The 27475-nt window shown below is 36.2% G+C and overlaps 1 protein-coding gene and 1 long non-coding RNA gene across 3 annotated transcripts in view; one reads left to right on the forward strand and one right to left on the reverse strand.

Annotated features, from left to right (window-relative positions):
• LOC114364766 (max-binding protein MNT) overlaps nt 1–25189 on the forward strand; it is a 31159-nt gene extending 5970 nt beyond the window's left edge. For both annotated transcript variants that reach the window (XM_028321065.1, XM_028321063.1), the window contains exons 3-10: nt 17847–18069; nt 19738–19969; nt 22157–22292; nt 22577–22641; nt 22751–22867; nt 23312–23389; nt 24161–24247; nt 25052–25189. In XM_028321065.1, the coding sequence (XP_028176866.1) occupies nt 17847–18069; nt 19738–19969; nt 22157–22292; nt 22577–22641; nt 22751–22867; nt 23312–23389; nt 24161–24247; nt 25052–25174 (1061 nt within the window). In that variant the 3' untranslated portion in view covers nt 25175–25189. The remainder of the gene's footprint in view (nt 1–17846; nt 18070–19737; nt 19970–22156; nt 22293–22576; nt 22642–22750; nt 22868–23311; nt 23390–24160; nt 24248–25051) is intronic.
• LOC114364768 (uncharacterized) lies at nt 9206–26723 on the reverse strand. The gene is made up of 4 exons (XR_003656872.1): nt 26241–26723; nt 25707–25708; nt 19999–20002; nt 9206–9216 (listed from the first exon to the last, which is right to left on the reverse strand). It is a non-coding gene; the product is annotated as an uncharacterized LOC114364768 (long non-coding RNA).
• Between the last annotated feature and the right edge of the window lie 752 nt (nt 26724–27475).

Below are 27475 nucleotides of genomic sequence, written 5' to 3' on the forward strand. Positions count from 1 at the left end.
CGAAAGAAAAAATACGTAATCTATTGTGTTTATATTTGCAGATAAACTCTCGCCTATTTCTGCTTCGTTATCTCTAATTTAATATTAGATAAGGAAGATTGTCGCGTCTAATTGAGCGTCATGTCTGTTACTGGAAAAATTCGTAATTGGTTTACGATTTTCTTCTTTCTTTTTATTTTGATCGGTTTTGTTATCAATTTGCTTGACTTCAATGAAATGAAAAATGGATTCCATTGTTTTTCCCATCATGTGGATTGTTAAAACTAAGGTTACATCCCTGGTATTAGACTCCATGATCCCTGACATTGTTCAATGAAAACCGACGTGCCTTTTGAAGCACAAAAACATTTTTTAATATTAATGATTCAAGCCTTCAATATTTTGTTATTATTGAGAATAAATACTCGAGCTGTATATGCCACGTCATCATGTAACATTCGATTTATTTACATGTAGAGCGTTATCTTAATTTTATTTCGAAAGGTATAGTGCAATTTATTGCTATTTGTTTATGTGCAGGAATATCATCTTACCTCCTTACCATTTCACATTCAACTTTAATCTTATCACTAAGCACGTTATTTTCTAGAAAACCCCTATTTTCTCCGTGAAGAGAAACTGCCGGTCCTTTGATCATTGTTCGCACATCATAAAATATATTTTCAAACAACATGGTTATCAAGGTTTCTTCGTACAAAAGCGATAAGCGAAACGATATGTCGACGTACGTAACACTGTTGTCATACGATTAAGAATTCTATTAGTTAGGTATAACGGCCATATTTGTTCATTGTTAGGTACGAGTATATGGAGAAATTAATACTAGGTATAAAGAATATAGTTGCGTAAAGAATTACGAAGTGCTCTTCATGAAAAAAGCTTTCGATTCTTCATCAATATAATTTTCGGTATTACTTTCTGTGAAGTCATCCATAGTAACTTTGTCTCTCTGTTTTGTTTCGTCGCTCAAGCTGCTGAACATTCTAAAATAATTTTATATGTGTATGTGAAGATTGGATTGTCCTTATCAGATCCCAAGCTATTTTATTTATTTTTGCTTATTGAGTTACTACAGTAATCATCATCATCATTTCAGCCATGGGACGTCCAGTCCACTGCTGAACATAGGCCTCCCCCAATGCTTTCCATGTTGATCGATTGGTAGCGGCCTGCGTCCAGCGCTTCCCTGCCCTGATACCTTTATGATGTCATCGGTCCACCTTGTACAGTGTACAATGTACACACATCACTACAGTAGTACACACACTACAGTAGTATATTCTCCTAATCAGGTTTGAATATAAGCGAAAGTGATTGTGTTGAATAAGTTATCTATTCCACAAGTGCTGAGCATGCTGGTAGCGTGCTTCGTGACATTAACCGGAGTTGCACTTATCTCTATAAATATCGTTGAAATCAGATCTCCGTTATTGTCATAATTAATCTTTTCACAAACGTGTCAAGGATGAACAAACCGATTTACTTATACGTTCATCATGCTGACTTCAAGAGGATAGAATGGAACTCTCTCTAACTCAAAGTCAAAGCCAAAATTCCTTTATTAATTGTATATACTTTTTAAAATAGCGCTTACAAATCGTCAAATATTATATTAAGAAATTTAAATAAAAGACAAAGTAATTAAAAAAAAAGACTTTAAAAGTTTTGCTCTTATGGAGACTTCACATATCTCATAATCTTTTTGCCCTACCAGCGCTTCGAGACCAACATTTGGCAAGTGCTGAGAAGAAGCGCCGCAACAAACTCACATACGAAGCCTAAGTCATTTATTTATTAATTCATTCCACCTAATAAATAGGAGTTTGTGAAAGAAAAGTACACAATATCTCCATCGATGGGGCAATTCAATGGGGAAAATTGGAATAATGCCTTTCTCCTCCTCCCACATAATCGGGGTCTTCAAGACTTGAGTGAAGAAACTGAAACAGTTATGAAATACTTACCTATTACTTTTATTAAGATACTTAAAAGTGCCCAAAATCCAGTTAGAGAGTTACCCAAAATTCCCACTGGACCGACCTTTCAGACGCTTTCAGTAAATTCATTAGAATGTACGATAATTTAGTTGGGATCCTCTTGGAGGCTCATGAGAGCCGGGAACTATATTATAACATTCGTGTTACCGGGTGAAATATTGAGGTAATTTGCACATTTTAATTACAGAAACTTAGGTACAGTAAATATACATTTAACAACAGAATGTTTGTTTTTGTAGGTAGGTAAGTTGTATGAAGAGTCAAAGAGAAAGGCTCACGTCATAATAACAGCAAAAATTTAGTAGTCACACATCTTACATTTCCCATAGTAAGAATACTATGGGAAATATCGACAACTATAATATTTAGCTGTCCCCGCGACTATTTCGTGGATTTTTGCTGACTGAGTGAACTATGTGTTTTAAATTGAAAACTTTATTGCGCAAATAAAGTACTAAGGGTGGACTTAATGCTAAAAGCAGTTGGTGTGGAACGAACAGTGAGTGACGGGTGTAATGTAACACGAATACGTGTGGACGGCACTATGAGCATTACATGTAAACTGCTGCCCATACTATTTCCATTACATTACACGATACATCCGTCTGGAGCCGGCTTAAGCTACAGAGCGATCAAAGTTCTTTCACTGAAATGATCTTTCAGCTTAACAATGTTATTAAACAAATTTTAATGCGTCATTAGTGAAGACGTAATACTTAAACTATGCACCCGTGTCTACAGGTCAATGGCATTGCGATTAGAAACATTGTTATCCATTTCTAAGTTGGCTACAGATGTAGGATGGCCCAATAAGGCCCAGCACAGAAGGTGAAACGCAACTGCAACGAAACTGCAACTGCTAGTTACTTTTGAGTTGCATCTAAGTTTCTGCCATAGCGTCCGTTGAGAGACCACACATGACGCGACCAGTTTGAAACTTTCAGTTTCAGTTTCATTCATCAGAATCATCACAAAGTTGCAGTTGCGTTTCACCGTCTGTTCTGGGCCTAACTCTTTCTAGAACATTAAAATGTTGCGATTCATTTAAAATACACTATAGATAAACATACATAAGTAGTTACATAATGTAGGGTATGCTACTTTGTAAGATTGATAACAAATAAGAGAAATAGATTTCATACTTTGTTCGAACTACTAAAAGTTATTGAACTCTAAAGAAAATGCTTTTACATATTAATAGAATAGTTTTAAATTTTATGAAGGAATGAAAAATTGAGATGATTTATGTAGAGTTTAGACGACCTAGATGCGACTTCAAAAGATGCCAGTAAAATTGATTTTTACTGGCATCTTTTTGGTAGCCATCTTATTATATGGGACTGGATCCACAATCTTATAATACCTGTGACTCAATTAGTGGAATGTATTGGTTCATACAATGTAATTAGAATAAGAATAAGAATTCGTTTAGCACTAGAAGTCTTCGTATCCATACAAAAAATAAGAGCAAAAACCGACGACTCTACATTAGTCCCCAGTCTATCTTGTTTACAGAAATATTTATTAAGCGAGTAACATTTTAGGCAGATAAGTAGTTAGTTAATATAATTTGAGGCGCCTTCTTAGACTAAGAGCTAGTGAACGCCAGACCTACGTCATTTTATAATTATTGCCCAAATATTATAGGTATGTAAAAATCAGCTTTTATGGTATAACGTAAGCCTAATTTTTACGGTGACTGTAATTCTTCTTACGTTATACCAAAAAATCTGCTTTTTATACATAATATTTGGGCTTTGATTAGAAGTGGTTTCCACATCAGCCAGACAGTTTTGAGGGTTCCGTACCTCAAAAGGAAAAAACGGAACCCTTATAGGATCACTTTGTTGTCCGTCTGTCCGTCCGTCCGTCCGTCTGTCAAGACCCTTTTTCTCAGGAACGCGTGGAGGTATGAAGCTGAAATTTATATCAATTACTCAGGTCTACTGTCCCTTGAAGCTGTGAAAAAATCAAACTTCTAAGCCAACGCAATCAAAAGATACAGCCGTTTATGCCGAAAATTTTCGACACTTGCAAGGGAATCAAAACCTACAGGGTGCTTCCCGTGAACTCAGAATCTTGAAATTTGGTACAAAGCAACGTCTTATAGCATAGATAAAGGAAAAATTACGAAAACCATAAATTTTTAGTTACATCACATAATACATATTTTTTTAATAATTTTAAACTTACTACCCATTTCCTCATAAACACGTAGAGGTATTAAATTGAAATTCATACCAAATACTCAGGTCTATAATACCTTTAAGCTGTAACAAAATCAAACTTCTATGTCAACGCAATCAAAAGAAACAGCAATTTAAGCTGCATATTTTGAAACTCGCAAGTACTCGCAAGGGAATCAAAACCTAAAGGGTACTTCCAGTCGACCTAGAATCTTGAAATTTGGCATGAAGCAACGTTTTATAGCACACATAAAGGAAAAATTCCGAAAACCTTAAAGGACAATGGGCAAAATGGTACCCGGCTCCAATAGATATGTGTCTAGTATCGTTTGAAAGGTCTTACCAAAATGAACAACTTTTACTATGACCACCAGCCTCAGATCTGGTTGTGTACGAAGATATACATACTTTTTTGCAGAATGGTACCCGGCTCCAATAGTTATGTTTGTAGTGTCATTTAAAAGGTCTTACCAAGACGAACAACATTTACTATGGCCACCAGCCTCAGATCTGGTTCGGGTACCACTTTCCATACATTTGTGCCCATCATCCTTTTTAGTTACAATACAAAATATATTTTTTAATAAATATAAACTTATGAATTTCATTTTGCAATAAAAATACCATAGTTATGACTCGATTGTCGTAATGAATGAACTTTGTAAACCTTGCAGGTTTGTACGGAACCCTCGGTGCGCGAGTCCGACTCGCACAGGGCCGGTTTTTTTTAGCATAGCTTCCAAAGCCACTATGACCCAAACTTCATGATTCACCAGCATTCTAACCTATATTGGGAGCATACGCTGACAATCTTTCAGCTTTTATAAAATGACGTAGGTCTGGCTGGCGTTCACTAGCTCTTAGTCTATCTGGGTACCTGAGAAATATTTCAAGCGTCTTCTCCCCAACGACAGCGAATTTATTTTCAGCCTCGTTTAATATAGAAGTTATTGAATTATATTGACAAAATATTATACAGCCTCACTCATAAGTTCTTGCCCTTAGAGGTCCTTGAATTGATCGTGGACTGACCTACATTACGGTGTTGCCAACCAAATTATTTAGATTAGGTTGTTACTGGGATCCGAAGAAACAAGGTAGAACGGCCATTATTAAGAAAATAATAAAGAACCACATTTTATACGCCAACATCGCTGTTAACTAACTGAAGTTGTAGTATTTGCACACTTTACACGGCGTTATTTAGAAGTTCTCTAACTACTGCATAGCTCTATGGGGTTAGGGTATTAACTACTCTACTAATTATTGCATAAGGATTTCTCAATTTTAAGATTATATTAACTTAGTATTGCATTATGGCAAAGAGAGTATAGATAGACTCTACCATAACCCTTAAAGCCTGCGACCACAATGCGGTACACCTATCTTCGTAATCCTAGGTTTAATTTTCAGGGAGATCACTAAATTTTAACTTCAGACATAAATCAAGTAGGTAGATTACCTGAAAATGAATACCTGCTTATAGCGAAAGGACCGCGCTAAATTGTTTTCTTTTGTGTATTTGTTTCTTTTCTTGTTTTTTTGGTACTTACACAAAATGTCTCTCTCGTTATAATTATCAACATTATGATTATTAAGTACGTGCTTTGCCATGTGTCCGATTGAGCCTTGCCAGACATTTGTTCGTCATTAAGTCTTGGCACCAAACTTGACCTCAGTTCTCACAGCCCACAGATAAAAGATGACTCTGTGGTCAACTTTATTGTCTATAGTCTCTGCAAATGGACTGTTACTTTTTTTCTGACGTTAAGAGTCGCCTCTCGATCTACATTTTTAAAATAACTTGGAAAAATCGAACTGCCTAAGGTGATTTATCCAGTATCTAAGGCTGGGTTCCACCATCTTACTTTATCTTTTTATTTATTTATTTATTTATAAGGCATACCAACAACATATATATTATACTCTTATGATTAACATTTATGAAGATATTATATTTGACAAACGTCAAAAATCTGTCAAACTCCATACAAAAATCACCGGTTAACGTTATAGTTACGATCAAAGTTAGGTGGTGCAACTCACCCTAAGTAGTTCAGATGGAGGAGCAGTTGTTTGGCAAACGAAAGGTTGTGGGTCCAATTCACACCTTAGGCAGTTCGAGTTTTTGAAGTTATTTTAAAAATGGACTGTTCTTGTTTCCCGTTACGAAATCTCCGAACTTAATTACTTCATCTTTTAGGTAAGCGTCCACGTTTTCCTTGAATCAATAACTGTTGAAGGTTTTCTTTGTAATGGTGTGACGTATTTTAATGAATAGCTACCGAATCATTGTGACGTAGGTAGTTTAAAATAAGTTGCTACCGAATCATTATAATGACGTTGAAATAACTTTTGTCTACGTCTCTACGTCGTTAGTTGACTCTACAAGGCGTAGACACTTCTGAAAGAACGCGTTATTAAAGTCCTTAAATTAAAATCAATTTTCGGAATCTTTGGGTGTTCCCAATATAAAGAATTCGTGTTAAAAGTAGAGTTCAAACTTGGGCATTAATACATACTACTACTAAAATGTTGGACAAAGGATGTCCAGGAGTGGACGTCATTTGGATGAAACGAACGAACTACTAAAACTACATATTTTTATAGACGACTAGGTTTTTTTCCCAAGACAAGACGTTACTTTTAAATGCTTTGATTTTTTGCGTGTGATATTTTAAACAGAAAATTGCTAAATATGACACAATAAGGCTGAGTTGCACCACCTAAATTTAACGGTAACTATGACGATAACCGGTGCGTTTTGTGTGGAGTTTGACAGATTTTTGACGTTTGTCAAAGTTAAAGTATGATGGTGCAACCCAGCCCTAGTTAGCAACATAAAACATTTCAATTGCCTGGCCTTTACCAAACACAATTTTGAGCAACCTATAATAATATATTTCGTCCGTCGAACTCACGGTTTCCAGGATTTGGCCTCCAACAGCCTCCAACTTGATTATGCCCGCCCACTCTACTTCTCAGCCCAATATTTGATCGAATAATATTATTTATGTCCTACATAAGAATTCGGGGCAATAGGTATGAATTAATACAGTTAACGCCCTCGCAACTTCAAGTCTGAAAGAAGAAAACGATAACTCTTTTATAATGCGAGTCCCTATTTAGCTGTAAATAGGGACTGGAATTCGCTGTCTGCTGCTGTCTTTCCCGAAAACTATAATCAGGACCTTTTTAAAAGGCGAGAGTAAATAGGCATTTACAGGGCAGATATGTACTATCCTAGACTGAATCTCACATAACACCAGCTGCGATTGCGGTCAAATACCTGCCTAGTATGCATTAAAAAAAAGATCTAAGAATTTTGTCATATCTACTTCTTGAAGTTGTTGCATTTGCGGAAGTGACAAGGTGTTTTCTAAAGTCTTCAGGTTTGGTTGTCATGTTAATTTTAAAACAAATATCCGCATTCCTTCTGCATTTTAATTAAGATATTATGACATTTAGTACATTCGCATAACAAATGAGAAGCGTTTGAATCGTACGGTGGCGAAAATTGCGCTTATAAGATGAAAAAGCTCTACGACCAAAACCTTTTGTTCAAAGGGTAAAATGGGCTTTTAAAGCACCAATCATGATAGTAAAGGATCACTATAAGTTTTTAATGATAATTACATCTGCAACATTATTAATAGTCCAGTCAATAAAGCATTATAGATGGAAAACTGTAGAACACAATTTCTGACTTCAGGACTTTATTTAGACTAGTTAGGAGGTGAACATAGCAAAAGTCCCCGCCCTTAGCCCTTGAGGTATATTTATGAAATTTGAAGCTGATGTACATCTTGCAAGTCTCAATACATGAGCCAAATTTGAAGTGTTAATTCACAGTAGTTTTTGAATGATGAGGAGTCAAAAGTGGCTCTAATTGGTTCGTCTAAATATACGCACGGTGCAGTCCCCTCCATGGAACTAGGCTTAACATGCTCCCGCATGTCTATAGTGTTTGCTCAATGTTGATTTAGTCGATTTTCTCCTGAAAGGAACATTTAAGACAACAATAAAATTTCCAATTTTACAGACCTTCTAGAGCAGATGCCGCAAAAACTATACAAGATATAGAAAAACTTGACGGTCTCACCTGTAGCAAATTGAATAAGCTTTTTTTGGTTCATAGTAGTCATGTCACTAGGACGCATAGTTTGCGAGGATTAAGCGAAAAACCGAAAATTGGTACCTTTAAACCCCCCTCTCCCCGCCGGCTCAAGGGCTAAGGGCGGGGACTTTTGCTATGTTCACCATCTAACTAGGCTAAATAAAGTCCCGAGGTCAGAAATTGTGTTCCACGGATTTCTCTCTACACCGTCGTTAAGGCATTCATTGACTGGACTATAAAGTTAAAGTAAGATTGTGCAACTCAAATAATTATCTTAACTACATCACCGTTTTCAAAAGATTTTGTTGCAAAAATCCCGTGAAGTGCTAATTTTATGGTGCAAGCCTAAGCCTTGCTTATCTATGTATGATATCTAGTTGTAACAAACTAGATATACATAGATATGTATTTTCAACTTTCAGATATAATTTCTCTCTCATCATACTAACATAAGTGTAATTCCATTCTAATTTTAGCTCCAAAATAGGCAATTCCCAACTACGAAATGTCGAAACCACAGAACGCACATAATCTGCTCAGGGTGCGGAGATAAAGCGTGGCATTCTAACCTATCACCCCCAAATGCATGCGGTGCGGGACACGGGCTGGCGGGAGCCGCGTGACAGCCCGTCACGTGGCCACGCTTTCCCCCCCTCCCCCCAACACCCCTCCCAAACCACCCACCCCCTTATCACAACCAGCCACAGAGAAATTCACTAACACCTTTGTATTGCCATTTACCAACCTTTTTTCAATGCTCATTTGTTTCGTTGTAAATTAGCGGTACGAGTTTTGCGTTTGACAGTTTTCTTTTTCTTTTGCAAGTTGCCAGTGTTCAAGTTTTCATTCATTCGAATTCAATTGATTAGTTTTGAAATTGTTCAATTGTTTTCAGCCAGTTTTTCGTGAGTTTTAACTGTAAATTAAATGAGTTTTATAAAGGTTTTTTTTTAATGGTTTATAAACTATGGTAATGCTACAGCGTAGCCTTCGTAGCTAGCTAAAAACGAATTCCACTATTTTAATAACATTTTCGACAGACGCGTAAAGGAAAAAGAATGGGACTGCAAGGTGCATAAAAAGAAAAGTAGTTCGCCCCTAGCAGGGTGCAGCGGGTGTCACCCGTCAAACGATTAGATTTTTTTAGACGAATCCGTCCGACTCTCTCACTCGTGTCCTTATTCCAGGGGGGTAGAGTCGAGGATGGAGCCAAATATAGGCACATAGATGTTGCGTTTCGCCGAGGGCCTCAGTAGGCCTCACTTCACTGTGGGGTGGTAGGCTTGGCAATTACTAACGCAATCTTTTTTTTTTCTTATAGAACGGCACTCGCCACCGTGAAGTTTTATTAACTGGCTGGATTTAAAAAATAATATTCGAATTCAGTAGTTGTAGACAATTTTTGATATTATTATTTTGTTTTGTTTCTGGTTAATTTCCATTTTTAAATATTTTTGTATAGTGGTTATTTTACCTCTAGGGCTCTACTGAATAATTCTACATTCTAAGGCTGAGTTTCACCAACTTACTTTGACCGTAACTTTAACAATAACTTACGGTCTTATTTCTTTTTGTATGGAGTTTGACAGATTTTTGACGTTTGTTAAAATCAAAATAAGATGGTGCACTCAGTCTTAACAGACAAATAGAGATGAACAAATAGTGCATTAGGGTTCCTTTGGATACGGAACCCTACCTAGCATTCGCTAAGCACTCCTAAGGTTCTTTCTAGCGCATAGAAGGGTGTAGAGACCACGTTTTGCGAGCGCGCGCCCGCCATTCGCGAAATATTATACCAGGAGCGTATGAGGCAACAGGAGCTTTTTTATTTCTTGCTATTTCGCCGCTGGAGTGGAGCAGCCATATTTTTTACACTATATTTTTGTAAAGCAACATTATGACAACTCACTTTTAAATAAAATTACTTTTTAAAGGCAATTATTTATATTAACAAATTAAGTAGAGGCAACTAAGTATAAATGATTGTTACAAGTTAATATTTTACAAACTTCAGTAAAAAGCAGCATTTGCGTAAATCTAATTTGGAACACTAATTAGTCATAATCTAATTAGTTGGCTACTACAATAGTATAGTAAACATATTGTATAGCAATACGTAACAATAATAATAGTCTAGTTAATTTTGAAGTTTTGTAATTCTGAAGTTTGCCGACCTAAAGGAAAGGTTAACCAATCACAAGTTAGAAGTTTAGGACCGCAATAGGTCAAGAATATTCAAGCCGACCTATTGTTGTACAAGTTCTTGAATATTAGGTATAAGGCATTTAGAGTTTATACGGTGTAATATAATTCCAAAAGTTTCGCTGAATAAGTTTACATAAAATAATAATAGTTTCAGTGTATACCTTGAATGGTATTGTTCTAATTGCTGACTTTACAACAATGTCGTGAGTAGAATGACTTTTGACTTTCAGTATGTATCATAATTATCCCATCCCAACTATCCCAACTAATATTATAAATGCGAAAGTAACTCTGTCTGTCTGTCTGTCTGTCTGTCTGTCTGTCTGTCTGTTACGCTTTCCCGCTTAAACCTCGCAACCGATTTTGATGAAATTTGGCATAGAGATAGTTTGAGTCCCGGGAAAGAACATAGGATAGTTTTTATCCCGGTTTTTGAAACAGGGACGCGCGCGATAAAGTTTTTCTGTGACAGACAAAATTCCACGCGGGCGAAGCCGCGGGCGGAAAGCTAGTATATTATAAACTTGTTACGTTGTTGTACAAAGGTTGCTGACGACACAGAACAATAACACCTGTAAATAGGTAATGTTAGAGTAAGAGCTAGTGAACGCCAGACCTACGTCATTTTATAAAAGCTGAAAGTTTGTCAGCGTATGCTCCCAATATAGGATATAATGTTGGTAAATTATTATGAAGTTTGGGTCAAGTAGAACAAGTACAGTCTATTGAATATACAGAAAAAGCCACCGTAAAAGTTAGACTTACGTTATACCATAAAATCAGTTTTTTTATGTATACTATTTGGGCAATAATTAGAAGCATGTTCCCCAACAGCCAGACAGTTTTGACAGTTCCAACTCCTTGTCAGATAGTTTTTTTAGGGTAACTCCCAAAGCCACGATTACCCAAACTTCATAATTCACCAACATTATATCCTATATTGGGAGCATACGATGACAAACTTTCAGCTTTTATAAAATGACGTAGGTCTGGCGTTCACTAGCTCTTAGCCTATGTCGTCTCTACACTACGAATAAATAACATAAGTTTACCAAGCCTTTATAATATTTCTAATACTAGCTTTCCGCCCGCGGCTTCGCCCGCGTGGAATTTTGTCTGTCACAGAAAAACTTTATCGCGCGCGTCCCTGTTTCAAAAACCGGGATAAAAACTATCCTATGTTCTTTCCCGACTCAAACTATCTCTATGCCAAATTTCATCAAGATCGGTTGCGAGGGGTTTAAGNATTGAGGCAGTAAGAAACAACACTGTTTTTATTGTATCTACACAATAGATTACTGTGATATTCACGTATCGTCACAGATAACTAATAAGTAACGTATTAAAATAGATGGGATAAAATAAAATTAAAATAACAATGACCTTTAAAATATTTAAAAAATTTTTTTCACCAAAAATGTTGACCCGCCAATTTTTGGATACACCTCCATTGACAGCTGTCATCGGCATCCGAAATGTTTTATCTGTGCGTAAAGTGTTGTTCCCATGGAGTCCATTTGCCGGCTGTCCGTCAAGGGCGAAGGGTGGGGGTGGGGGGACGCACGTCACACCCAGGTTGCATAACCGTCCCACGCTCATGCTACCCTAGTAGACAATGTCTGTGTTGGATAGACGATAATCGCGATTTTTTTATTTTATTATTAGTATACAATTTATTTTACGTAATTCGTTTTGATTACGTTCTGAAGGGATCTCTACATTTGTCTATTTAATTTTTGCCCGTTTTTTCTTTTGTTTTCATCTGCAACACTTCAAAAAAGATGTAGCAATAGCCACAGCTGTTTTATTTATAAGTTCTGTTTTTGCAAGAGTTCTTTGTATTTCAACAGAAAAGTCAGAAACGTTTTCACTTGCGTTTAACATTTCACCGAAACAGTTATAAGGTGAAACATTGTTAATAAAAAATAAATAATGAAAATTTCAAAGATCTTTACCCGAGGCAGAATGATCGACAAAATCAATCTAAACGACATCACCTCACTGGTTTTTGTATGAAGGTGGGATATTAAATAAAATCGAGAGCGTCGTCTTGGTGATAGAATATTCTCGATAATACGTCGATAACAATTACGTGATAAAACAAAACAGAAAACGCGAAAATAGGTATATTGAAAGAAAGAAAGAAGAAAGAAAGATACATTTATTACAATAGACATCACACAAATACAGGCAATTATATAGACATGACAGTGGCACATAATAATTAAAGAAGGAAAAATAAAAACAAGAGTAAACTGAGCAGTGCCACCCATTCACCAACAAGATGCCCATTGCAACGGGACCCCACTCAGCATATGCTGTGGCCCACGGTGTCGAAGGACATCAAAGAACCGTTTGTAGTGTAAGAAAATCTATAAAAAATTACGTTACAAAGTAAGAAAATTAAATATCGTTAATGTCTATTGATGAACTTTGGATAGATATGAATGGGACCTAGAGGCTAAGGGAAGATCAGGCTTTGTAGATATCAAAAGAGAAGAGAATTTTATATCTGTAAGTTTGTATAATTACCGAATCTAAATTCATATTTAAGCTTAAGAAATCAGCTGATTTCGATAGCTCAAAGGAGAGTCGTGGGCAGAAGCTTGCTATAAGTATGTTTGCTTGAATAATCTTGATGTCTTTACAACGGCCATAGAATTCAGAAAATATTTATATTGTAGAGGTATGAAAAATGTAACGAAAAATCGTCTTTTACAATATGACAATACATTATATTTCGTGGAAAGAATTCGCTTTACACTCGGTTTAACATTATGAAAATGACATTACAATGAACTGTCTGGAACATTTTAGGTTTTGTAAAAAAAGAAGTATGATCTATCAAAAGGAAAATGTAACATAGATACAGTATAAGGAATTGCTGAAGCAAGGAAAAGCGTGGGTACTTGACTATTCAAGGGAGGTTATCAGGTAGAAATAGTTGTTCATAGTTGATTTATTAGTGGCCAATACAATATTAAGGCTGAGTCCATCTATTTTAACTTGGCAAACGTCAAAAATCTGTCAAACTCTATAAAAAATACACTGGTTATTGTCATTGCTATGGTTAAATTAAGGTGGTGCAACTCAGCCTTGCTATAGAAAATAACAAAGTAACGCGATTTTATCATAATATGTGGTATGCTAATGCTTGGACCGATTGATTGAATGACTGAGTTTGTTCCGGCGTTTCTTCTCAGCACTTGCCATATATTTATGTTTGTCTCGAAGCGCTGGTAGGGCCCAAAAGATAAGGAGACATGTAAAGTACCCCATAAGGGTTACCTTTTTTTATTTACTATATTTTGATTTTGATTTTGATTATGATTCGCGTACCGAATTCTCCAATCGCCAAATTCGTTGTGGTTGCTGGTATGTATCCTTTTGGGGAATTGGGGACAATGTTATTATTACGATGAGCACGATCTACTTACTATAATAATAATCTAGAGTGAATAATAATATGTAGTTTATAGTTTCTAACAATATTAAGTAACAGTTCTGTTGCGCAATTGTTTTAGTTGTGAATTTCTCGCAATTTCATAAAGAAGGGCTTCAGATTACGTCACTACGACTTGAGGTAGAGCTTTGTAACTAAGGGCGGATGAAAGCTTTTTCTCATATCTTTATCCTTATTTTTCTTTGCAAACATATAACAAAATAATATAATAAATAAGTCGTAAGTATTCGTACTTTTTTCTTGTCGTTGGCAACGAAGGTTCTTATACAGTTATTTTTTCTGAAGTAAATGATTGATTTATTGATATAAAAGCAAATTAATTCATTGAACAGATTAGCTAGAAAAAAACAGACGAACATAAAAAAAAGGTTCTATTCTCAAAGTACAGTAAACTTTCATGCATTCAATATCACTGTTGTTGACATGAAAAACTGATATTCAATTGACTTGTGAATTTTCTATTATTTACCAAGTTCTGCTCCAGAAGTGTTGTTCACTGCTGAAGTATGGTTTCGCAATAATGATGCCGAATTATCGATAGCTCTACAGTATCGATAATCAATTAGTAGTTAAATATTTTCGATAGTATTGTTTGGTTTGTAGATTTGCAAATAATCTGTAGGTATTAACCACTAGTTATCATTGGAAATTGTAACAGTTCAGGTAGATATACCATGGATGGAAGATCAAAAAATATTTTTTGATCTTCCATGATATCTCTAGTGGTTAATACAGATAGAGCAAAAGATTATTTGCAAATCTACAAACCAAACAATACTATCGAAAATGTTTAACTACTAATTGATTGTTTTGTTTGTATCGCTAGTCTTATCCTACCTATGGTGTGATTGACCCTGCTTTCGCTGGAAAATGGAACCTGATAATGGTATTTTCACGTCCTGAGCTATCAATACTAGATTATCGACCCTGTTAACAGTACTATCAATAGTGACTCACGTCGGTCAACTATCGATAAAATCGTACTGCCATCTCTACAGCACTATTCCGCAACTGTTTTCAAAGTCAGAGGCCAACAGCCTGCGAGGTTCACCTCCACAACTGTTAAATAATGCCAGGCTAATTCGGGATAGTCGACTATATTCAAACTATATTCAAACAATATTCAAACAAATCACATTGATGTATGAAGCTGAATATTGTTTTCAATGTCGCCAGGTCAACGGCTCTACGATCACCTCTAGTCTTATTCACTGAATATGTTGACTATTGACTACTATATTGAACATTGTGCAATGCTTTCCCAAATCTGAACCCTATTTTCGGAGACATAGGTTTCTAAATGAAACAATGTAGAGTCGTATTTGGTTATTAGAATACATCGCTTAAGAAAACAAGAGATTTTAATACGGGAGCGAAATGCGTGTAACGTTATGTTGAAGACAAAAATATTCGTAACTAAATAGCAATACAAGTTTGTAGAAACAAGTATTAAATAAATACTAAAATAAGTATATTTTTTGTTAGTTAAATTAATAGACAAAGATGCAAAGATAAATAAATTATTTAAGCACATAGCATGTATGAACTAAAATACAAATGAGAAGAAAATACTTTTTAAGAGAAAAATAATTTTGTTAAGAAAATTTTTGAGCAATATTTATAGAGGCAGAGTACACTAATGAGCGCGGAAAAAATTACATTAAATGTATGACGAAATCTTCATAATCCAGTTTTTTTAAATGTATGAAAATTTTAGTTCTTGAAAGTGTTCGCTAGGGGCGCTGTACAATCCGTCATACATTTTAATGACACTTTTTACGCAGTCGATATTGAATGCGTTTGACGTAAATTCACACTACGCCAATGTACAATAGACACCACGTTTGGCAGGTAGGTAGGTACTACAAAACCAACTTTTTTTAATCTATATTTTTTTTTGTCTGTATGCAATATGCATCGCATACCAAAACTCTATGACGCATCGGCGTACCTACGTAAAGACCACCGTCTCAATAATACATTGTTGAACTCAACTCAGGACAATCTATAATATAAAAATGAATCGCAAAATGTGTTGGTAAGCGCATAACTCAACAACGCCTGGACCAATTTTACCAATTCTTTTTTTAAAATGTTTGTTGAAGTCCAAGGATGGTTTTTACGGCGATAAAAGTTCGAATAATCACCGGGAAACCTCTAAAAAAACTCAAAACTTCAACCCTAAGGGGGTAAAACGGGGTTCACGCGGACGAAGTCGCGGGCGGCCGCTAGTGAAATATAAAAATATATGACGACAGCACATCAAGCTGGCTCAAATACTCCAATCAATTTTGTACTAAAGTACATATCTATTTTTATAAAGTTTGAAATGGATTGAGGAGATAATATAACTGTTTGTATAACTGACATAAATTAGAACAAAATGAATAATATTGATGAAGATATTACTTCAAAAAAAGCTAATTATTTATTAATTTATTCGCCAAAAATTTTCCAAACCATGTTTTTATTCAGAAACACATACATATGTACCTATAATACCTAGAATTTTACTTTTAAATGTAAATTTCTAGGTATTATGTAATACATCACTTCGGGTAGTGTGTTTCTGTTACTACCTAAATTGTTTTTCTTAAATGGTAATTTGGATTTAAGATAATTCTAATACGCACATCTAAGTAAAATTTTTGTACCTTAATTCGTTGTATTACATGTGATTTTGGAACAAACATTTTTTAATCTAATGTGACGCCTGAATTATTTGAAATTAAAATTCTCAAATTGGAACAAACAACTCCTGAAAACATTGATAAAAAAACTTGTAGACCACTTTTCACGCAAATAAACTAATTTGATTTGATTTGAAAACAAAAGTTTTGAATTTGTAATGGCTTGTGTAAAACCTACTAAAGTCATTTAGAAATCAATCCACTCAAATTCAAAAAGATACTCAAAAATAACAACGCAAGTGTCATTGGATGATATGAATGTCCAATTTTATTTATTTACTTTAATTTAAACTCTATGTACTTACACTAATTCCAGTAAGTACTGTCTAAAGACAGACTGGTACTAAAATGAAACTGAATTTTAATTGTAAGTCGTCTCTACATTTCTTATTAACATCCGACTCTACCTGTAGATCTGTCTTACTACGTTTCAGAACCTGTTTCTGTTGTGTGAGTGCTTGCTTAACGTAAACACATCCACAAAACACATCGTTCATGATTGGCATCACGGACGCACATTAACGATTTCATTATCAAGCTATTCTACGAGCATTATTAAATTATTATTAAACTGATAGACGTAATAATTAAACAAATCAAGCCCGATAACTACCTAATATCGTATACACGTGGATCCGACGACTAATCTCCGAACTGGTTGGCCGACATCTTTTATTTTTGTGATAAACTCTACAGCTGATTTTGCGCGTGGCAACCGAAATGTCACCAACACGCGCGATGCCACATGTGCTGACGTCACCCTAATCAGCTCGCGTACGCCACGCCCTAACAACCATCTCTTTCATTACTATCAACATAATCGCCCGTCTCGTTCTTCATTGCAGCGTGACTGATTACAACATCATCACACCAATTTCAACCGTATCGTTATACTCATACGGTCCACTATCATTCGAGAGCCCCTCTTTACTACTGACGTAGGATGTTGTTTGTGCGGTTGTCTCTTTCTATTCGTGTATCTCTCGCGGCCGATTCGAACTCCTATAGAGCTCTGCGCGCCTGGTACTTTACCGCCACGGATTGCAGCCGCCGACGAGCGGTTGACACGGGTTTGACAAGTGGTGACCGAGCAGACCGCAGCAGCGGTGCGCAACCTAGCGAAAATGGTGTTTATTGTAATTGTTATTGAGGAGACGCAACGTGTTTGACGTGTTGTTTTGTTTACAGAGGAGGAGCCGAAGTCGCCTTTGTCGGTGCGGGTGGTGACCGGATTGCCGGTGCCGGCGGTGCCGGTACGGAGCAACGGCGTGGTGCGGCCGCCGTCGCCGGTACCCCCCTGCCTCCCCGCAGCCCCCGCGGAGCCCCAGCCCGCGCCGGTCGTGGCTGCCCCCGCACCGCTCGACTTCATACAAGAACATTCCAGGCCCCGTACAACGAGTAGTAGTCATGGGTACGTATGCGCTCCTGGTAGCTGCGCTGTCTAAAACAGCTGGCATTCTTTGCACGGTTGCGTGTTTTATCGGCTATTTAGATAAGTGAAAAACAATACATTTTACTAGTAAATTGTATTGCCAATACGATAAAATCATTTACGTCATGGATACTTTTAATGTTAGCTACTTTAATTCTCGATTGATTCTCTGTTTACTTTTACATATTATTATTACTTTGTTTGATATGATGACGGTTACAATAATATCAATGTTCATAACTTAATTAAACTTAACCACATTGAATTTATTAATGGACTCTACCTAATCGAGTATGCATTTTACAAGGTATTCGATTTGGTTGAGACTTGAGACATTGTGGTCAGTAAATGTAATTAAACCAGTAGCAATGACTACGTGGTTTAGAATTTAGATAAAAAGCCACGGTTACCTAACGATTAATGTACGAGTAATAACAGCTTCTTTATGATGTAGTTGCTACAAGTTGCTACAACCATTACTAGATGAAGAATACTACAGACAAAGACGCAACGCAATCCATAAATAAATGTTGATGTTAAAATTTGTCGTAGAATAACTGGTTTTAAAATAAAAATAGAAACTGACGACTCTACCATACATTTAATGACTTAAAAAAAAGAAATTATCTGTATTTTTCCTCATTTTCGTGACGAGGGTTTTTTTCAATATATACTTATATATTTGATATAGGTACTTTACTAGAACCTTCTGCAGTGCATTAAATTAATACAATAAAATGTAAGCGGGTCAAAATAGAAATTGTAATGTATCCTTGCCACGATGGACGTGTTTTTCAATAGATTGCTGTCAAGGTTTGGTTTTTAATATACGTGAATTGAATAATATTATAATCGTAGTCGTTCTTATTGCTTATTGGCCACAGCAAACCTTGTGGACCGCATGTATCATGCAATCAGATGCATCAAATGCATGCATACGACCCGTAGTTAGCAACGTAATTTTATCGAGGTCAAAATTAAACGGGCGCTTGACGATTTAATCTTGGCATTAGTAAGTGATATTTCTAATCAATACAATGCCCCATTTTAATATCAATCTAATAAATACTTTACAGTTATAAATGCGTTTGCGTCAAGGTGAAATTGCTTTTTCAAATTAATCTTGATTTGCATCGTAAATTTCAGTCATGTTATATTAAAATTTATTGTGAAAATGGGTTAGGTTGGTACAGAAGCTGCTTAAAATTCTACGCATTAACTTTAGGTGTGATCTTTAGAATACTTTTAGTATGTAATTTGTTCTTAAATTAAAATGTTGTATGTGCCTGATTAATACAATTTTAACTCTACATTGCTTGATGAAAATCGTTTCGATTTTTTTTTCTAAGTCCATTCAAATTCCAGTTCCTACTTTTGATAGATCACTGAGTACGTTTACTTTGATTACCTACAAGGAAAATGCAGTCATTTTCATTAGAATTTTGTATAAACATGACTGTATCTTTTGTTTCTGTACTAATCTTGAAAATCGGCAAATTTTACCCCTTCTGTCGGTCCCACTATCGATTATTGTGCTATTCTGTAGCTCGTTCTAAATGCTAGTCATTATTTTGTAATTCTATCCCATCTGAATGACCAGCTCATACAGATAATGATTGTCAATCTCATTTTCTTTTTCTCCCACAGCCTCCCCCAAATCCCCTCCCCACCTTCGGTCAGCAGTAACGGCAGTGGAAGCAGCAGTGGCAGCAGCGTCCCCCGAGCAGGCACCAGGGAAGTTCACAACAAACTGGAGAAGAATAGACGGGCGCACCTCAAGGAGTGCTTCGAACTCCTCAAGAGACACCTCCCGGCCACGCCCGATGACAAGAAGACGTCAAATCTATCGATACTTGGCTCGGCCATTAGGTATATACAGGTCAGTAGTAAATTGAAAATATTTCGAACACTTCTATACACTTGTAGGGACATAATATGTACTTTTTTGAGCTTGCAATATTATTCTTATTAGAGTTCGTAAAAGAAGGGACTTGGCAACACGTAATAAAACTCATAAATTAAAACATTGCTGGTACCATTTAAAAAATACGATTTGTAGACTTAGGGGTATGGTGTAGGTTAAGGGTAACTAAAGAATTCTTGAAGACTACTAGGTCTATTAGGTCTTAAATAATACAATGCACAAAATTCTCACTCTACGTATAGAGTCGTACATTATACATCAATGTAACCAGACCAAAACTAGACCCAATACAAACATCAATTCTAGTTTTAATAATTTTACACCTCAGTTGATGCAACCCACACGACAAAAGAAAGAGAAACATTTTATTTCCGTTATGTAAGATGCTAACATATGCTTACAATTAGTTTTCCTCTCGGTAACACAGCCAAAAGAATAATTATTCTAAATATAGATATTCAGCATCACCGCGACGCTAACTGTGCAAGTTTAGTATTCTGCCATGTTGAACGAACATCCGCGTCATGTGAATTTTCTTCCACAAAATTGGGAAATAGAGTGCCTAAAATAATAGAACTAAATGGAGTTACTTTGCTTCGGTGCACGTGTAATTTGGTAATATCACGTGAAAACGTGGTCGCAGTAGTAATTTAAGAATGGTTTGCGACATACCTGAGCTTTTTCTGTACTTACGTATGGGTCAATGTCAGTTACGTAATTGTTTTTCCTCATGGGCGAGCCTTTTTCCTCTTTCCTAACTGTTAGGGACAATCAGAAAAAGAAGTAATAATGTAATAGCTAGTCAAAACTCTATTACTTTCAGTTTGGCATTAAGTTCGCCTTATGTACACTCTTTTATGTGCATAGAAGTTTGAAATAATTAAATAAATATTATTAGTTAAACATAATAATATTCATCCTTAGCCCTAAATTGCCCGACAAGATCCATAAGTGTCCATAATATACCTATCATCCGTAACTGTTACATACGTTATACTTTTATTAACCTAATGGATATGCAATAAACTGTAGTTTGATTAAGTTGCATAGTTGTCTTCTTTGCTCATTGTTGTTACCAAGTTGAATAATGATAATACGCTATTTTCCAATCTCCACGTCATTATCCACATAATAATTTATTCTGAAGAATAAATTGACGTTTTGACATTATTGTAGACTTTCAGAAACTGTACATTTTCAGAAAGAAAATCTTTATTTGGCACTTTTCATGAGTACATGAGATAAACAACTTTAAATAGGTAATTTCTCTCATGTATTTGACTGAGATATCATATTGCTAGCTGTCAGGATCATCAGAAATTTCAGTGATTGCCTTTTTGGCTGCAATTTGGTTATCTTTGTATAAATTATAAAAAATAGGCTTTTTTGCTTTCATGAAGCACAATAATTGAAAAGTTATTTGAGCAGTAATTTTTAATGGTAGACTAGTGTCGAATAGGAAACCAAACAAAATAAACTCTTGAATCTCTTTTGAAATATTCCTTTGTATGAAATTTTACAGTGTAACCCGTCCAACAAGTAAAACAGCTACCAGGACTACATAAATGCGCGTAGGTACTGCTCTTACAACTGTAACGTAGCACGTTATACTTTCTACGGCTTTTCTCTGTTGAAACGTTTGGCGCGCGTCGTCGGAGGGTACGCGAAGTAGGTACCCGACTTTCGTAATTCGATTATTGTACGGCTTCTCTACGCATACAACCTTACAAACTTTCGACTAGATCTTCCATAACTTTCTTTTGAAATGTTTGACAAACCCCTTCAGAAACCTACTTAGTTGAACTGTTTCTTGGTTGATCAACAAGTTTCAGTTTAATTGTTTGAGAAACAATAAAGAATCTCATGAAAGTACCGAAACTTCGTCCCTCCACAATTTATATGAATTTTGAATTTCGTAAAACAATCGCATTGTTTCGCGTTGACAAAGCCAGCCAATTTCTTGCGAACTTTCGGGTGCAGGTATAAAAACCGATAAACGGTTTTATTAATTTGTTACTATGTAAAAGTGAGAATTATAATCGTGATGCAAAACATACATTCCAAAGGTTGGCGTAACCTTTCGAGTACGCGAAACGTATTATAGTTCCATGTGTTTATGTGCGCCTGGTACTTTATTCGCAGGTTCTCCGACGTAAAGAGCGCGAGTGCGAGCACGAAATGGAGCGGCTGGCTCGCGAGAAAATCGCGTCGCAACAGCGGCTGGCCGCCTTGAAGCGAGAAGTGTCGGTGCGCGCCTCCGTCCGCCCACGGAGTATCGGTACGTTCACCTCTAAGCGATTCATGCGCGCCTGGTACTCGTGGCTGAGATTATTTAATATTTGGCGCTAGAGGACACTTTGGCGGCCACGGTTAATTAAACCGATCATCATCATCGATTTTTAATTGTTATTTTTCTCGATTAAATAGCCATTCCAATGACATCATCATTTATTTCCATATTTAATTTTTGTTCTTTTAAATTAGAGATATCACAGAATTTATTTATTTTTACAAAAAAAAAAGTATTATTTTTTGTTAATAAGCCCTATTGTTTCATTTCAGATCCTACTGAAGACAAAGATAGGGATGATACAGTTAATAATCAAGTCGTAGGAATTCCCATAAGTGTAAGTTGTCATCAACTTATAGTAGTAGTTAGTAACGAAACAACTCATTTGCATTAATTACGTCAATCAAACAAGTCGGCGTGCTAAGGTATAATCCGTCTGATTTCAGATTACCTCTTCGCCGCCGCGGTCGGTAGCTCGGATGGATGCCTCTCCACCTCACACCCTCAACTTGAGCACGAAGCTGCGGACCTTGCCGATTCAAATAACACCAACCACCTCGCAGGTATGGGCTCCTGGTACCGCGTTACAATTTAGAGCTGACTAATCTTGGATTAGGTGGGGTTAGATGGGACGAGTTTAGCGGTGTTTAGAATACAAGCGCCATCTGTTGTGTGAGTTTGGAACTACTAGGAGTTTTTTGTCGATAGATGGCGCTGTATGTTTATGATTTATTGCAAGCATTTATCTTTTGTTATTGTTAATGTTTTATGTTGATAAACGTGTCAATTAGTACTGATATACAAAGCTTGTAGTTTTGTTACACAGTAAATATAATTGCGATATATAAATTACGATAGCTAAAAAATTAAAGATTTACGAGTTGGTACTTTTTTACTTGTAAGTGTTCAAATGACCCGAACTGCATTATGATTAATGATGATCTGCTCAATATAATTATAAATTGTTAATTTAAGAATTTACTAATAAGGAATGTTTTTGTTTGTAGGTCGTACGGACTTCGTACGGTTCAAGACATAACACCCTCACCTTAACCACGCTCGCACCGGCCGATGGGCCGACACAGGTAAATCTACTATATAAAAATAAGTCGGGTTTTCCTCCCTGACGCTATAACTCCAGAACGCACGAACCGATTTCCACGGTTTTGCATTCGTTGGAAAGGTCTCGGGCTCCGTGAGGTTTATAGCAAAGAAAATTCGGGAAAAGGGGGTAAAACAGGATCCACGTGTACGAAGTCGCGGGCGGCCGCTAGTAAAATATATAAAACTAGCCCCCATTTTCAAGCAAAATTATGTTAATATTTTCATGGTTTTATAAGTGCTCTATGTTAAGAAAACTCGAATAAATAGGAAGGTAGGACACATATCAGAAGTCATATTGCTGAAAGAAAGCCCGACCACTTTCAAGCCGATTGTGTCTTTTATAATATTATTGAATGTTTTAAATGGTCTAATAAACACATCGAGAAATTGACTGATTGCAAAATACTTAAATTGTCGCCGAAATTATCTAAATATCAAAGGTGACTGACATAGCGATCTATCAACGCACAGCCCAAACCACTGGACGGATCGGGCTGAAATTTGGCATGCAGGTAGATGTTATGATGAAGGCATCCGCTAAGAAAGGATTTATGAAACTCCACCCCTAAGGGGGTAAAATGGGATCCACGCGTACGAAGTCGCGGGCGGCTGCTAGTTAATGAATACACTATTCATTCGGTACTCCACCAACAATTTTAGAACGTTTATTTTTCTCTTATCCTAGTAACTAGAAAATCCTAGAATCTAGGGTGGCGCATTTTCTTAAGTTTCAAATCAACTTGTTTCCCCAGAACGGGCAGACAGTGGAGAACGGAGTGACGAACGCGCTTAGCACCGCCATCGTCCACCCCGCGCAAATACACCTACCTATATCACAAGTAAGTCGCCAGTTTAAATATAACCAATATAATGTAAAGGTAAAATTATTCTTGAATACACAAAAAAAAACTGACTAATTGTTTCGTTGGTGATGTATTTGATGCCTCCGGCTGCATTTGTGAACACTAAGTTGTCTTGATTTTTCTTTTTAGTTCATTTTTAAAGGGCTTTTTTAGCCACTTATAAAGCCCTTTATTTCGATGTCCCACTGGATAGGTTTTGGGGAAAAATTTTTTTAAAAGAATTATGGCGCCTAAATCATCCATTTTATTTTTTCCAATTTTAATATAGCCAGTGTCACTCTCACGATTAAAACGTACATAACGACACCTCTCACGCTAAAATCGGTCAAGTCGTTTAGGCTGTAGGCCGTGCCAAAGAAATATACATACATACCCACATACATACATAAAATCGAAAAACATAACCTCCTTCTGGCGCAGTCGGGTAAAAATATCAATAATTCCAAGGCACTTTCTCTAAGTTCTTTCACAATTTCTTTAAAAAAATTCTCTAAGTGCTACAGTATACGAATTACGAATCATGTATGACAAAATAAATATGCGTCTATGATACAACGCTACACGATTTGTGGTCAATAAACATTAATTCATAATTTGCACGTTTACTGAAAAACTGCACTAACTTAAAAAATGCGTTTTTCGAGTTTTTACTCGATTCTTCTAATATTAATTTAATATGAAAATTATAAAGACTATCTTGTATATTATTGTATCGATTAACTAATTTTCCGATTGCTACTGTAAAATAAATTATAAAATGAAATCAATACTTCTTTCTAGGTGATGGGGAGTGGAGGCTTAGTGGTGGGTCCGGCGGCGTTACAACTTTTGTCAGCGGGTGGCGGCCTCCGAGTGTTGCAGACACAGGCCGTGCACACCAACGGTGAGATCATAATAACCTAGTAGAACAGTGAACAGTACACTAGCCTAAGTATAATTGCTGTTAGAAAATAGCACGTATAACTACTGCATACGACGCCACGGTGATCACCTTGATTTATCGTCGTCTTATCACGCTCCTACCTGATACGTCGACGACTCACGAGCCGGCTAATGTTTCGATTAAGACGAGACGACTTACAAAAGCCGAGTCATAGTAAAAAAATCGTGCACCATACTAAATAGATCTTCACTTCTGAGTTCTTGGTAGGTATCTCAAACTCACATGTCCTGACACGATGGCCCGATTTGGGTATGACACGGTGCCAGTGGTGCCAGTGAGCCGATAGAGTGGGCATGGTGTATAAACGTACCAACTGAAACTTATGCGCTCCTGGTACCTTGTCGGCTGACGAGCCAACGACTCGACCGGGCAGCCGACCGAGGTCGCTCGGTCAGACGACACGAGTGCAAGCATACCCACTGTGACTTATGCGCGCCTGGTACCTCGACGTCTCGGCAGCCGACAGCTCGACCGAAGGCAGCCGACCGCGACCGCTCCTTTAGCCGACATCGGCAAAGACTGTGGCACAAACCCCCTGTGACTTTAAAATTAAAAACTTCTTTGTTTATTTCTCAGTTTATACCATTTATTTTCTTAATTATTTGTTGGGCTACTTAATTAATTTATTTATTTCATTTATTTAATTAATAACAATCTTAGCTCTAACATTACAGGTTTTAATTAATTATCACAATATTAATTGCTTCCAATACCCTGCGAGTTTCTTAGTAAGTGAATGAGTTTCTTGCGCTGTTTCTTCTTGCACTGGCCCACATTATTGTCATTAAACAGTGGTAGGGTTTAAAAAATGTAAACCGTAAAAAAGAAAAACGCTTTCTACAAGACTAATATTGCAAAAAAACCTACATTCATGAACTCTGTAATTTAGTCAAGTTGAAAACGGTAGGAGTGTATTCTATCCGTTATGTATGTGTCATGCTCATGTTACATTATGTAAAGTAATGTAATGTAATAAATGGATAAAAATGTGGAAGTATCACACAAAGTAATTACAGGTCCAATTACAATTGAAGCATTGGGAGCAACAAGGGCGTTCGGCACCGAAAGCCCGTTTTGATGTTATTACATCAAAACATGCACTGTACCATCTAGTTTAACATCCCAAAAACTCGTTTCGATCAGCCGCTCCCTGATGGCGTGAGAATAATTTAAGTAACAAGTGGCGCTACGCCCTTGTTGCACACAGTGACAAAAGTGCGTTTAAATTCGACCTGTATGCAGTTTTTAAAAACTTATTAATGTAAAAAATGACTGAAGACTAATTTTGAGTCTTGCAGTGACCTGGCCCCCTTTTAGATTGGTCCACGGACCAAGTGGCCAGACTGAATTTTCAATTATTTATTCCTCCGGCAAATGGACTCACTCTAAGATTCTAGAGTAGATTTATGTTGATTTGGTGTTTAATTTATTAACAAAAACATTGAAGGTTCACCTTTTTAGCTCCGGAAATTGCGGCAACCAGTTTAAAAAAGAAGAAAATATTTAAAAATTCAATCCGGCACTTGGTCCGTAGACCTAGCTAAAAGTGAGCTAAATGATTGGTTGAAATTGGTCCTGACCTTCCAGGCATGCCTGGAGGATCAGGCTGGACCTTTCAGGCCAGTTGCAGCTGATTCGGAAGATTCCCTTCAGTCTAGTGAATATTTTGATAAATCTGATTAAAACACGAAAGTCGGAAAAAATATTAAGAAAGTTTAATATTTTAACGGTGATTCTAATAAATACACATGTTTCACTTACATTTTAATTAAAATTTATAAAATAAGTATTCAAATTATTATTTATTTTCCATAAAAAATAATAATTAAATTAACGTCCTATCTGTTTACCAGTTTGGTGCAACAAGGGCGGATAACACAAGTAAAAAAAATCGCATTTTAAGATGTTTCCGATTGCTTTAAAATAGTTATAATACCTTAATATTATTGCTAAATCATGGCACTAACAAATAATAAAGTAAGTGTAAGTCAAATTATAAGCATTAAAAAAATATAAGACATTAAAACTTTCATCGTCAATTTTCTCGAAACTCAATTTTACGAGATACGCCCTTGTTGCACCCAATGCTTCAATTATTATTGTAGGCCATAAACTAAACATCATTTATTTCCGTGCACATTATTAAAAGTGTTGCAACTTTAAAAGTCAGTTAATTACAGTCTTCGGTCATTCTTATTACGTAATTGCATAGTTTAAAATAATTTTATTTCCTATTATAATAAAATATTTCTCCTCCATTT

This window comes from Ostrinia furnacalis, unplaced genomic scaffold, assembly GCF_004193835.3.
Source record: "Ostrinia furnacalis isolate ACB-3 unplaced genomic scaffold, ASM419383v2 OfSCF7467, whole genome shotgun sequence".
In the NCBI taxonomy this organism is placed as follows: Eukaryota; Metazoa; Arthropoda; class Insecta; order Lepidoptera; family Crambidae; genus Ostrinia; species Ostrinia furnacalis.